Below are 13281 nucleotides of genomic sequence, written 5' to 3'. Positions count from 1 at the left end.
CATTCAGGAGGATCTATTGGCAGAAATGGAATACAATATTCATAGATATGTTTTTATTAGTGTGCAATCATCTGTAAATAAGAATATTTATGTTTTTGTTACCTTAGAATAAGCCTTGTATAATCCATGTTGTACCCCCATTTTTCTACAGTAGCCTAGAATGGACAAACCAAACACTGGCTCTAGAGTTTTGGGCCCGCCATAGTTTCTGCAATCTGCAATTACACTGCTAGAATCCACTAAATCCTACAAACTGGTCCTTTAAGTTTGACAACATAAACACTGTTCCCTTATGGGAAATTCATGTGTTTTTTTTCTTTAAGGGTTAACCCTGGTGTATTTAGTGCATGCGCAAAATCATTACATTCTAGTTGTCTTGTCCACAAGTTTATGCATATTTCCCTGTAATTTAGCATGTGCTCTTTTCTTATAGACCATGCATTTGCAATGGGTAACCCGCTAAATGGTCTGTAGAGGTTAAACTATAAATATCGTCAAAGCTACCACATCCAAGGAATGTCTGCATTTTCTTTATACGTCACACAAAATTCATTACTCTAGCTACTTGCTGTGCATTTGCGTCAATCATTCTTAATTGATGCTTAATTGTATGCATTAGCTGTGCAGTTCTTTGTCACATACAGCTTGCTTTTGAAGTTAAATCAGACAAATTAGAGGTTCAAATATGAAATCATTTTCTGCATCAATTTGAAATGGTGATTACCATCTAATGAATATGCTGAATATATGCCTACAATTTTGTGTATATATATATTTATATATATTTCTTTGAGTGTGTTCCTCATTTTTATTAAGATTAAAGTATTTTCCAGCTGTGTTAGTTAAAAAAACATTGTTTTCGTTCCTACTATTTCTGTTTATTTTGTGTGAAGAGTAGTGCAGTAAGACACAGTACCTCCACAATGGTCAAACATATTGTGAAGGAAGAACCCAGAATGCCTTAATGCAGGTTTTAACACTGCGTTGAGATGCCCACCCGAACCTTTACATGACGTGTGCCTGTGAAAAAGGTGCATGTAGCCAGAACAGAGACTCCTTTGTTTGCATGTCTGGGGTCTTCCACAGCGTACGCACTGAGGTAGCAGTTTGACACAGCCAGGAGATTGCATTACACATAACATCTCTGAGCTTTTAAAAAGAGAAAACCGCTAATCAGAAACAGCTTTGAAGGGGCCGTTTACTGTATGCTTGGACACAATCTGTCCATTCAAACAAGATGTTTTCAAGGCTTCCAATACTGTATGGTTTCTGTACAAGATATGCATACGAGCTGCACATATGGAGCTCGCAGACGTTTTGATGATATTGATGTTTTCCATTTGGATCATCTGTTGAGGTTTCAGCCTATATGCAAAAGTGTGGGCGTGTTATTTTGTTGATCAGCAGCATTGTTTATATCTGCCCACACACAAAGCTACTAAGGGGGTAGTTTGTTGAATTGAAGATTATTAAACATCTCAATTATCCTGATTGACTGAGAATGTTCTTGTGAGCCATACAGAGTTTTGAATCACTCACATAGTCTTGTTCCAGAAGCCTGAACCGCTGCCCACTTCTCAGATTTTCTGGTCTGGTGTGTGCTCACTGACTGCTGATTCCTCGGTTATAAAAAGAGCTGAGCCAATCAGAGCTTTCTACATGGGATTAAGAATGGGCAAATCATCTTTTTGTGTTGCTGTAATTGGACTTATTAGAAATAACAACTTTCCTATCAGCATATTTCTTCCAAAAAATGTTTTTAAAAAAGTACTCTAGCAACTGCAGCGTCTGTGTCAACTGAAAATGACTTGGAAACCCTCTTCCCAAACAGAAAACAGCTCACTTGAACATGATTTAAGACTGAATGATGAAGAGAAAATGGCAAATCAATGGGATTATCAGGCTATCGTGCACATGCATGCCAAATAATGCAGAGTGCACTGTATATTTTTTGCAGCACTACAATAGCTGCATGAGAATGATCACAGCCAAACAAAAATGGCTGCTTCCAACCACGCCCACACATATTCTAATTTTGTATAAAGGACAATTAGTGTTCTTCATTTGGATTCCTATCAGGCCTGATCTGTTTAAGGGATTGTGCAGACTTGTACCTCTGTGTATATTTTTGTGTGTTTTGGCTTCCTTCTCTTCACCCTATAATCAGTCTCTGCATCATGTGGATGCATGTCCACGTGTATATATATATATTTATATATATATGTGCATACGATAGATTAGGGAAAATTAGAGACCAAAAAAAATAAAATAGCTGGTTAGGGAGGAAGCTTGAAAGAGAAAACAAGCCAGTGGCAGGAAGAGGGAGAGTAATTTTATGCGTCTCTTCCTCTCTTGTGTCATACTTGTTGCATTGTGTTTCTGTGCAGGAGAGGAAGCTCAGGGGCCACTGCTCTTCAGAGAAGCAGCAAGTTTCAGCCTGTTTGTGCCTCTGTGTTTTCTGTATCCAGGTGTCTTGCTGAGCCATGTGTCTCTATCGATTTGGCCGGCTGCAAGAGAACAGTGGCTGATGGTCGAGATTAGAATAGAATCCTCACTTGTTGGATACAGGCTCTCTCTCTCTCTCATTCTCCTCGTCTTTCTGTGTCTGTCTGTTTATTTTTGTGTTTTTCTTAACTCTGACACTCCCTCACATTCTCTCATTCTCTGAATTTCTCCTTCTTTCTCTGGTTTTTCACCCACGTTCACCCACCCAACTCCTTTCTCCTGAAAATGTATGGCTCTCACATACATCAACTGAACTTCATACACACAACTCATTCCTTCCCACTCTCGGTTCACTTAGACCTCAATGGAGCTTTGTTGCCATTATGTTTTGATCAAAAAAGATGCTGCCAAAGCAATAGCATATATATATACACAAAGTAGTTATACACGGCTCATGAAATTTAATGAATCTACACTGTAATATAAAAATGATACAAAAAAGAAATAGAAGTCGCCTCCTTGCGATTTTTAGTCAACTGACTAATCTGTTCAATTTGTTCATTAGTTTAGTTTTTCTAATGCAAAACTCACTAAGTCAACCAAGTCACCTTGAACTTGTCAACTGACCTTAAACTAAGTTTAGCTACAAACTTGTAAGTTATGTAGGTTTTCAGTAAATCAGTGCTTATCAATGAATATATGATTTGTGTTAGAGGTATATAGGAAGTGGTTGAAGTGGACATGTTTATTTTGATCAGAGAGAAGACAGTATGACTTATCTGAGACACATTTATAAAACAGACGTATGACAACAACAATAAATAGAGAAGGAAGGAAGATTATCTGGAATTGTAGCCCAAACATAATGTATGCTGAAAAGTATGCTAATAGTATAATAGCTGTGGTTAGTTTCTGAAATAAATTACAGACAGTATATTACTAAGCCTGTCGGATTTGTATCATTGTTGTACGGCTTGTCTCAGGTTAAACGCGTTGTCAGATTCAGAAAGAGTGGATCATGACTTCGCTATCCTGAGAAAAAAAGGGCAAATGGGACACTGCTGGGCTACTGTTTCTGGGGTAATAAATCACGTGATATCAGACCGGTGCACACTGGATGTAAGGCAGTATCGGAGGAATTTGGTATCGGAACAACTCTAATTAAATAAAGTTCTTAAATGGTTCTGAATACAGTAAGTAGACAATTTAAGTTGGCCTGACTTGAGAAAAACAAACGTATAAATTCTAAATACACTGATTAAATTAATTCAGTTAATTTGATTTAATTAATTTGATTTGATTAATTAGGACATTTCCATAAGTAGATAAAGTGAGACAAATATATAGTTTAGCAAACGGACATAAACAGCTACAGTAGCCTGGCTCAGTCCTACGGTAAAAAAGTTCTAAAGTTCACTAAATAACACATTATAGCTTATTTGTTCAAGCTTAGCTAACCAGTAGCTTCATATTTACAGAAATCAATGTGGTATTGATCTTTGAATAAGCATATTTAAAATTAGGAAAAGAGATAAGGATCATTCTGTTACAGTCAGTTGACATATGATGATGTTTTGTCAATCAACCATTAATAGAAATCCAGATGTTTTTTGGTCTGTATTAGCTCTCTCTCTCTCTCTCTCTCTCTCTCTCTGAGGCAGAGACACCTCAGTACACCCTGGCACCGCACACCCAATGTGGGCGATGCTGATGTGAAAAGGCACCGTTACTTAACAGTGACTCACAGTGCACCATTATACCCCCACCACCACAACTGCAACACTCTCCTCACTTCACAACACTCCCCCTCCCCACCAAACACCCCTACTTCAGTGAGAGTGGTTCTCTTTCTATCCTCTATCCTTGCATCCTTTTCCTGCAAGAAAAGTTAGGGGGACATTTGAGACAAAGGATGAAAAATGAAAATTGAGGGTCTGAACACGCCAACACACATCTCACTCCCTCTTTGAGGCCATACAGAGCCGCTGGCAAGGTCGCGAGAATGAAGTAGAGATACATATTGTACAGTATTTAAATTTCAAGAGAGCGTGCAATTTCAGTAGCATGAATTCAGGCTGAAAACATTTTTCAGCTCTAAACCAGCACTTGGGCATCAATATCTGAAAACAATGCTGGAGGAACATCAGAGGAACATCAGCACAACATCCACGCCCATGCTGGGGGGGATTGTAAGTTACAGTTGTAACCGGGGATCGGTAGTTCTTTATGTAGGTCAGTCCATGTCAGCCAATAAGTCCAATTACCATCAGCCTCTGAAAGAGAACAAGCTATGACCTCTGCTCTGATTTCATGGAGCCGGAATGGATGGAGATTCCGTGGCAGAGTAAGGATTTTATTAAAATTGTATAAAATATGTATTTAGAATAGATAAATATAAGTGAGACTAAAGTAAACAGCAGGATGAAAAAATATTAGAAGGAAATGTCAAAGACAGGGATCCATGGTGATGTGAGTCAAGTCAGTGCTTCCCTTGTTCGAAGAATATGAAACGATTCATTTTACATGACGTTTGTTGATGCTTTAAAGAACATCAAAACGACCCACTGTCCCACTCTTTTCTGCGTACTCCCTCGGTCCCTCCTCAAACACATAGCCTGCAGAAAAGCAACACCCCCCTCCACCACCCAAAAAAAAACAGCAACTTATCAGCAGCAAGAGTGCACTCAATGATTCATATACTCTTTTAAGAGAACTTGAAACCTTGGCTCTATTTTGGTCCCGGCCTCTCTGAATATGCTGCACGATGGAGCAGAGGGATTTAGTGGGACTAAGTAGTTTGATATTTCTATTGGTTTTCTGCGTGTATTTTCACTCTCTCTTTCCCTCTCTCTCAGTGATCTTTCTCATCATATGGAGACCAAGGTCATGGCTGATTGAAATATAATAGAAGTGTAGACATCTGGCCTAATACTGTGGGAAGTTAAATCTATTTTAATGGCCCCTGCCGCAGTGGATTCTCTCTGATGCACTCTTGCGCTTCACTGACAGTAAATCACAATGTTCTCTTATTACCCTGACTGGAATGAGGGCATAGAGAAAGAACAATGAGGGATCCACATCATTTGTTTTCACCCCTCCCTTGCTTTTTCCTCTCCTCCCCGCTCCTCCTCTCCTCCCCTCTCCACTCCGTTTGCGACTCATAAAGCAAGGGGCTTAAAGAGAGTGACATCATGAAAATAAAAATAAAGGGGATTATGGGCGAGCTATTGTGCCATATGTGATTACTGGGGCTTCCATGTTCCCTTGGGGGGATGAGTGACTACGATACAACATATTTTATTTATTTATACGATTCTCTCTAATGAATAAGAATAGAAAATGTGGCTGAGACCACAGTATTGCCCCTGTTGTAAAAAAAAAAAATAAAAAATAGCCTTTGGTCCAAACATTAAAGAATTTTCTATTTCTCTCTGTTCCGGTACAAAGATCAGAGATATTTTTTCACCCTTCATCTTTGATCTATAACTGTGAGGTTTAAAAAAAAAATTGAACTGACATAAATGTGTGGCACATGGCCCTTTTTCACACCTTTTCAAAACACTTCCTTTGCGGCTGTGTTTTTAGAGTTCAGGTACAATCCAGCACAGGTCCACCTGCATCTGCAATGGAGAGCCAGGTCCTTTTTACCCACCTAAATGAGATCCATTTTGATGTGACATTTGAGAGAATTACCAGTGCATGGGGGAGCAGGGAAGAGGTTAGCTCACTTCTTTGCCATTGGTTAAAGCATACCACAGCCCACCTTTGGTGACGGACAGTACGAATGACCCTGAGCTACTATCGGTCATGGTAAAACGCCCCCCCCCCCCCCCCCCCCCCCCCACCCCTCCTTGCACACTTCACTTATCCCAGTTCTGTCTTGCTGTCAGTCAGCCCAGTGGGTCTGCTATTCCATTCTCCTGCTATTGTACTGCTATGTCTGCTTCTCTTGATACATCACCCAAATGGAGTTCCTTGTCGTTTCAAAGTCAGGTCAGATAGCCTTTTGTGGACCCTGCAGACTATCGCTGTAATGGTCACTTGTGCCTCACACCTCAGCAGTGTTCAACACCCGCTGATGATGAGTTTGATTTCTGTCCTTTCTCTGCTCTGTAAGGTTGATCTTTGAAGGTGAATTTTGAAATTCCCCATAAGATGTTTTAAAGATTTACTGTTGCCATCCGTCTATCTGGAATACACAGAGTGGACGTGAAGACCTTTATGTATGCATGGCCAGCTGTTGTTTGTCGGCAAAACCATGCTGCTCTGTCATTTTTTTTCACAAAGTAGCATATGGTTGGATGACTTTCTATAGGACACTGTATACTCATTCAAAGTTATGTGGTTTTATGAGGCAAAGGAGTTGTTTTTTCTGATTAGTTATTTTTAAAAACCTTATCAGTGTTCCATATTACAGGAAACACTCTGAGTCTGTCAGTCACTGAAACTGTAATAATAAAGTCCATCAAAGACAGACAGCTCTTGTCTTTGGACAATTTGCCCCCCATCAGCCATGACAGGCTCTCTGGTGTACTGTGCAACATTCTCCTCCCTTTGACGAACACATCATTGTTCCCAGATGAGCAGTCTCCCACTAAACACCTCATAGGCCACGAATGACTCCAATCACCAAGCTAATGACTTCATCTCATCTTCCCAGCCATTTGTGTCAGGAAAACTTTTAGCTGAGCTGATTAATTTGTTTCCACTTAAGATAACTTAATTACTTAAGATAACTTGACAAGGTGGAGCTGTGTTTGGTTGCAGAGACTTTTCAACTTGCAAGCTTACACGTCAAGGTCAAGTTACTGTAGCTTTGCCTGGCTAACAATTGCTGCAGTGTGTGTCCCACTCTGTTAAATTAAAACATGATATATGCTGTGTCCACAAAATAAGCGGAAGACAGTTTCAAACCAGGAAATGCTTCAAATGCAAGGAAGAGACTACATAATGGGTTACCTTTGTGTGGTAGTGACTGACTTTCTGTAGCTAAACAATGCATTTTGCATACCTTTTTTAGCTAAATAAAGATAGATTTCAATAAAAAAGATTCTATATAAAGGATCAACTTTTTTAATCTTAGCACCAGGCTGTAAAGCAGTGTTTTACTGCCCTCTCTGGTTGAAACTTTCAACTCTCTTGGGTATGGAGTGTCTTCTGTTGCAGCTATAGCCACAGCCACTAGTGATGTTAGTGTGTACTGACACATCCTGGGGTACACTTTTACAAGGTGAAAAGTGAAAACCACTGGGTCAGCAAGGGCAACAGCTGTTCTTTAAAAGCAAGATTAATACATGTGCGTCAGTCATTTTAGATCAGAAAATAAGTAAAACAATTATAATAATCTGACAAAGCATTGGTGCCAACTTTAAATACTTGACGGTTTTTGATAATGACCAAACAATACACTTAGTACTGGTTAGTACTCAAAAGGTATTGAGGTTCAATATTAATCCCCACAGTGAAAATGTGCAGTGAAATTGTTGAGGTCATGCTGATGATCAACTTTTGTCAAGTATTATTTTTTTGGCCTTTATGCCTTTATTTGACAGAGATAGCTGGAGAGAGAGCAGGAAAGGGGCAAGAGAGAGAGAGGGGAGCAAAGGGCCGCAGGTTGGACTTAAAAAGAACCCGGGCCGCTGCGTATATAGGTCACCAGCTCTACCGTCTGAGATAACCAGGCGCCCGATTACAGTACTAGCTATAAAAGCTTTGGAGTATGTTCTTTGTAAAACTGAATTCATTAAATGTATGTTGTTTTTTTAAGTTGTCTTGTGTGGAACATCAGAAATAATTTTTCTAAGTCTGGATCTGAGATTTTTTTTTAAATCAACAATGTTCCCATTTTCTGAATCGTCGCCTTGTTTTCTTTCTAAAGAACCATGATCTGCTTTATGTATGATGATAGTCAGTATGCCTCAGAGCAATATCTCACATCTATGTGTTAAAGCAATATGGTGTTTTGATGTCAAATCACAACTGGTGTACAAAAGAATCTCTGTGCTATCATGTTTAAGTTACAGAAAAGAAATAAGGAAAGAAACTTCAAAGATCCAAGTCACGTCCTTGTCCATAGGAAAATGACAGATTTGCTTAAATTTCACCTCTGGAGGGGTGAAGGTTAGCGAGAGAAGGCTGAATCAACATTTGGCGTTTCTTTCTGACCCTTCTCTTTTTTATCCACTCTCCTCCATGTCCTGAAAGACAGTATATTTATGAATTATTTATCTATGTTTGAAAATATTAAATGTGTGATGTCCTTGTCCTGTGTCTTATCTCCAAGGGCATCATAAGAAGCTGTAAAGAAAGAAAAAAAATCACAGACACGATGGAAGGCGCAGTCGTAAAATAGCCTCTGACAGCATTTAAATCTTGGTACATACCTCAATGTGTTAAATTACTCACTTTTGCCAAACAAGCCTCTCCATCTCTTTCATTTCCTCTTAACAGTGAACAGCAGAGCTTCCTATAGAGTTCCTACCCGTTTAGGCTTGTGAACCTGTACATATAGGCAACTATTACTACTGTATACAGGCGTATGTATGTGTGTAGAGTGTACAACTGCATTCGTCTTTTGTTCAAATGCATAAAAACAACTTATGTTAATGTGTTCCTGACAAGGGCTAGTGTTCATGTGAATTACAGCATTGGTTCCTTCTATTTATGACCATGATGGTCCCTCAGTCATAACCAAGTAGTTTTTTGCCAAAACCAGATAAATTATTTTTGTAATGGTGCGATCAGAAAATGCTTATATATGTGTTGTTTTGAACGGAAATGGCAATTTTCTTATTCAGACTAAAGGACTTGTGGAATTTATCTGTATTTCACGAGTATTGTGCATTTCAAATGTTTTTCATCCATTTTCATTGTTGATTAATTTGCTGATTATTTCTTTAAAGTCTAATAAGAGTCTAAGGTGACGTCTTCAAATATCTTGTTTTGATTATAACCACAAAGATATTTAGTTTATTATCATCAATGAGCAGCAAATTGGTGGCTCTTTTTTATGGCTGACAGCTACAGTACTTAATTTCATTAATTTTTTGTCAAATCGATCAGTCAGCTAACATTTCAGCTCTAATCCTGCGACCCCCAGGTTGGAGAAACTCTGCAGTAAAAGAAAAGTGGTGTGGCCATTCGTGCTGGGCTTCTCTGGTTTTCCCTTTTATCTGTAGACGTATTCTTTTAGCATTTGCATAACTGATGTCTTTCAGTTGGCAGGGGATCGCAACCAAAAGGACACACGTTGTGAGGCAACAAACTGAACCTTTCACTTTCCCGTTACAGTTTAATGTATGAATACTCAGACAGACAGCATACTCCATATAGCCTGAAATGGATGCACAAGCCAGTGAGATTTGTTTTTATTTTTCATTGAATTAAACCTAGCGCATATGCTTAACAATAATAACAAATGACAACAATAATAAATGTTAGACAACAAAGAAACAGACATTTGTAAAACCTTTATCGTGGGAAAAGGAATTGTCAGTGATAATATTTCTGAGCAAGCACCAAACGAGGACAGTGAGTGTTATGGGAAGAGAAAATAGCACATCACCCCCTGATAGTAAACATACTCCCTTTTATTATTATTATTTTCTCCCTAATGATAGTGCACATTATGAGACTTTTATCCTATCTTCAAGCAGCAGTTCTGTTAGTGGGGACATTGTAGCTGTTCCTCGTCATTTCTTGCCATTTGTTTGCTAAAAGTATTTGTTTGCAAGATGAATTGCTACACTGGCAGGCGAGATGACAGCCTACACGAAGATGATATTGAATTGATTTCTGAAATGTTGCAGAACGGACTAGTTGATGTGTACCACGAGACATGAATAATAAAAATTCTATTAAAAAGCTCTTGAATGGCTGACACTGGAATATTATTTGTGATGATTAATTTTCTTCAGTCATTATAAAGGGGAGTTGGCATCAGATTGCCTCTGACAAAATTGCTTTTCATTCCCTGGTGAATACCCTCAGTATGCTTTTTGAGAGCACAAAACCATATTTCTCAGTGCAATATTATGTCAAGATAGGCCCTGGAAAAGACAACCACAGGCTCTTCTCATGTATCACCTTATTAGTGCCATACAATCTGTGCACTTTTACCTGGTGGGGTTCATATTGGACATATGGACACATTATAATAGGGAATACAAGGATTGTTTAGTCCAGTTTTTCTAAAAAAAAAAATATGATTGACATTATAATTATGAGATTATAAAATAGACACTAAGTGAGTGTCAATGGTGTTTTTCCAGTTAATGAATTTGATTAACTGTATTTTAAAGGCTGCAGGCTGACAGTGTCGCTTTAAAGCTGTCAAGATTTCTGAAGCAAATGACTCTGTACAGCAGCTGTTGTTGTCTAACTCTAATTAATTTGCTGTGTACGTTTGTGTTGAATGAATTCTTTACACTTTTGAAAGCACAACAATTTGCATTTCTAATTATTTTTATTTTCAGCAAAACAGGCTGAATTGACTGCTGCATTTCAGTGTCTGCTGCAAACACAAATATGAACAAAAATCAACAGGTGCATTTAAAGGCCAATTATGAAGCTTTTTAATTACTCTGGATCAACCTTGTTAGCTGTTTCTCTCCTAGAGTGTTACTGAATTTGCCATTAAAATGTTGCATAGCACGACGGTTTTCTGATGGAGAGTTTTTTTAGAGATTCAAGTGTTAAAACCTTATATTATTCACGCTGCTCCCACTGTTTTGAGATGCAGGTATGATGTGTTTATGCTGCTGTGTTGTGTTCATGTGAATTTTCCCCATGTCCTTCCCCCGATTCCAAAGACATGAAAATTACTCTAGGTGGGTTATAGACTGCCCATATCTGTGAAAGCGTCTATCTATCTGTGATATGTCCTGGTATTTTCCTTTCTTTTTTAATATACAGTGGGAGCAAATTATCCCCTTGCAACACCTGAAAAATTAGCAAATGATGAAAGTTTGCTGTGGTTGAAGTTTTCCTTGATTCATCCTCATCTACAAAAATGGATTCCTTTCTTTTTTTGCCTTTCCAGAGCTACTCCAGTCAGGGCAGAGGCAGCAGTGGTGGAGGAGGAGCAGGGGATGAAGACTACGAGATCCCCCCCATCACACCCCCTAACCACGCTGACCCCTCTCTGCTGCACCTCATGGAGCATGAGTCAGGTTACCCCTTCCACTCCCTGCCTCACAATGGCCTGCTCAACACCTACTCCTACCCCGAGCTGCCCGCCCTCATGATGTCCAACATGCTGGGTCAGGACACCCACCTCCTCTCGGGGCCTATGCACTCGGTGAGTACGCTTTTTTTTTGTCTGTCCCTTTTTTAGCTGTGGCCCTTTGTGATCGTGCAAGTCAAGCGCTGTGGTAGGCTATTAGTCTTTGTGGTCAGAGGGCTGGAAGTCAGCGCAAAGAACATTTTCTCTGAAGGTTTCACATGTTCGTGTCATGGAGAGTTCAGTCTTTTCAAAATGTTTCCAACAATTATTGATCTTATAATACTCTGTTGAAACTTGCTATAAATTCATATAAACAGCAAAATGATTAATTCTGCTGTGTGCTCCTCTCAGTAGTCTCATTCATATAATTTGTTTTTATTATAGCTTCTATTAGAGTGATAATTAGCCCGGTTTAGGAGGCCAGGATGAGGCTGAGCTGAGCAAGCCGGGGGGGTCTATACATGCAACCATTTATAAATAGGAGAGAGCTGCTGCCTTTCCTTAACACCAGGACCTTTTGCCAAGCAGGAAAGCTCCTTTAATATTCTATTCAGCTGCACACAACTTTCAAAAATTTTCATTGGGCCTTTCAAAGTTGAGCTAGAAAAGGGAGCAAGAAAAGCTCAAGCGGCTTGCCAAATTTTCCATTCGTTATGTATCTGGGGCAAAAGCAAAAAAAGGAATGGAAGGAGGGATTTGAGGGGGAGTTTTTGAACAGAAAAATCTTGACGGGGGGGGTTTTATTTCCCTTTGGTTCAAGGCTACTTTTTATTTTTTCAAAAAAGGATGCTGAGACCACCGCCCCCCCCCCCCCCCCCCCACACCACACACACACACACACTCCAGTAAAGGGACTTTTTCTTGTGTTAAACATGTTTCAGACTGAACATGTAAACACCCCCGGCGAACACATTCAAATTCTTTAATCATAGGATCGAACCAGATGAATTATAGATGGCCTGTGCAGTGAATAATTCAACGTTATATACTTTCATCTGACATAAATATTACTTTTTTCTCTCTGCCCTCCATCATGAATATTTATGCTTTAATGTGAGCATCCGTGGCATTTATCCTCCGTTAATCAGGTCTTATGTGATTTTCAGAATCAAACTGCATAAGTTGCAGGCTCTATTTTTTTCCATGGGTGGTAGCTAAGGCCTCCATTAAAGCCAGCCTTCGGGATTAGGTCACAATCCATTGGCTACTGTGCTGAATATGCTTGGTGCAGGAGAAAGATGATCTTGAACATTTACAGTCAATCTACTTTTTAGTGTCAATGGCTGGAAACCTATACAGTAATTTGGATGGGTTTAGTTTAGTAGAAGACAACATGTAAACTGTATCTCTGGATGCATGTATGCAGCATTTATGTATAACGTTTATACTTATGTGATGTCCATGTTAGAGTATATGTAACAAAGCAGCCTCTTTTGGCCAATAGTACTCTAGAAGGAAACAGAGAGGGAGTGCCTGCTTCTTACACAGCTTTTGTTTCACCTTTGCAATTATTTATTCTCAAATAGCCCTTCAGGGTAATGTTCCATTTTCTTATTTCACACCCCCTTTTCTCATAAATGAACCGTCATTGCAATAAATCACCGCACAAACAG

General features: G+C 39.2%; 1 protein-coding gene across 3 annotated transcripts in view; it reads left to right on the top strand.

Moving 5' to 3' along the window:
* The window catches only part of LOC118323902 (thymocyte selection-associated high mobility group box protein TOX-like), a 75759-nt gene that overhangs the window by 41800 nt on the left and 20678 nt on the right, over positions 1 to 13281 (top strand). For all 3 annotated transcript variants that reach the window (XM_035655971.1, XM_035655970.1, XM_035655969.1), the window contains one exon: positions 11486 to 11743. In XM_035655971.1, coding sequence (XP_035511864.1) covers positions 11486 to 11743 — 258 coding nt within the window. The remainder of the gene's footprint in view (positions 1 to 11485; positions 11744 to 13281) is intronic.

The sequence above is a fragment of the Morone saxatilis genome, unplaced genomic scaffold (assembly GCF_004916995.1).
Source record: "Morone saxatilis isolate NCDOM2014 unplaced genomic scaffold, NCSU_SB_2.0 Contig15, whole genome shotgun sequence".
In the NCBI taxonomy this organism is placed as follows: Eukaryota; Metazoa; Chordata; class Actinopteri; family Moronidae; genus Morone; species Morone saxatilis.
This window is presented reverse-complemented; position numbering and strand designations above follow the sequence as displayed.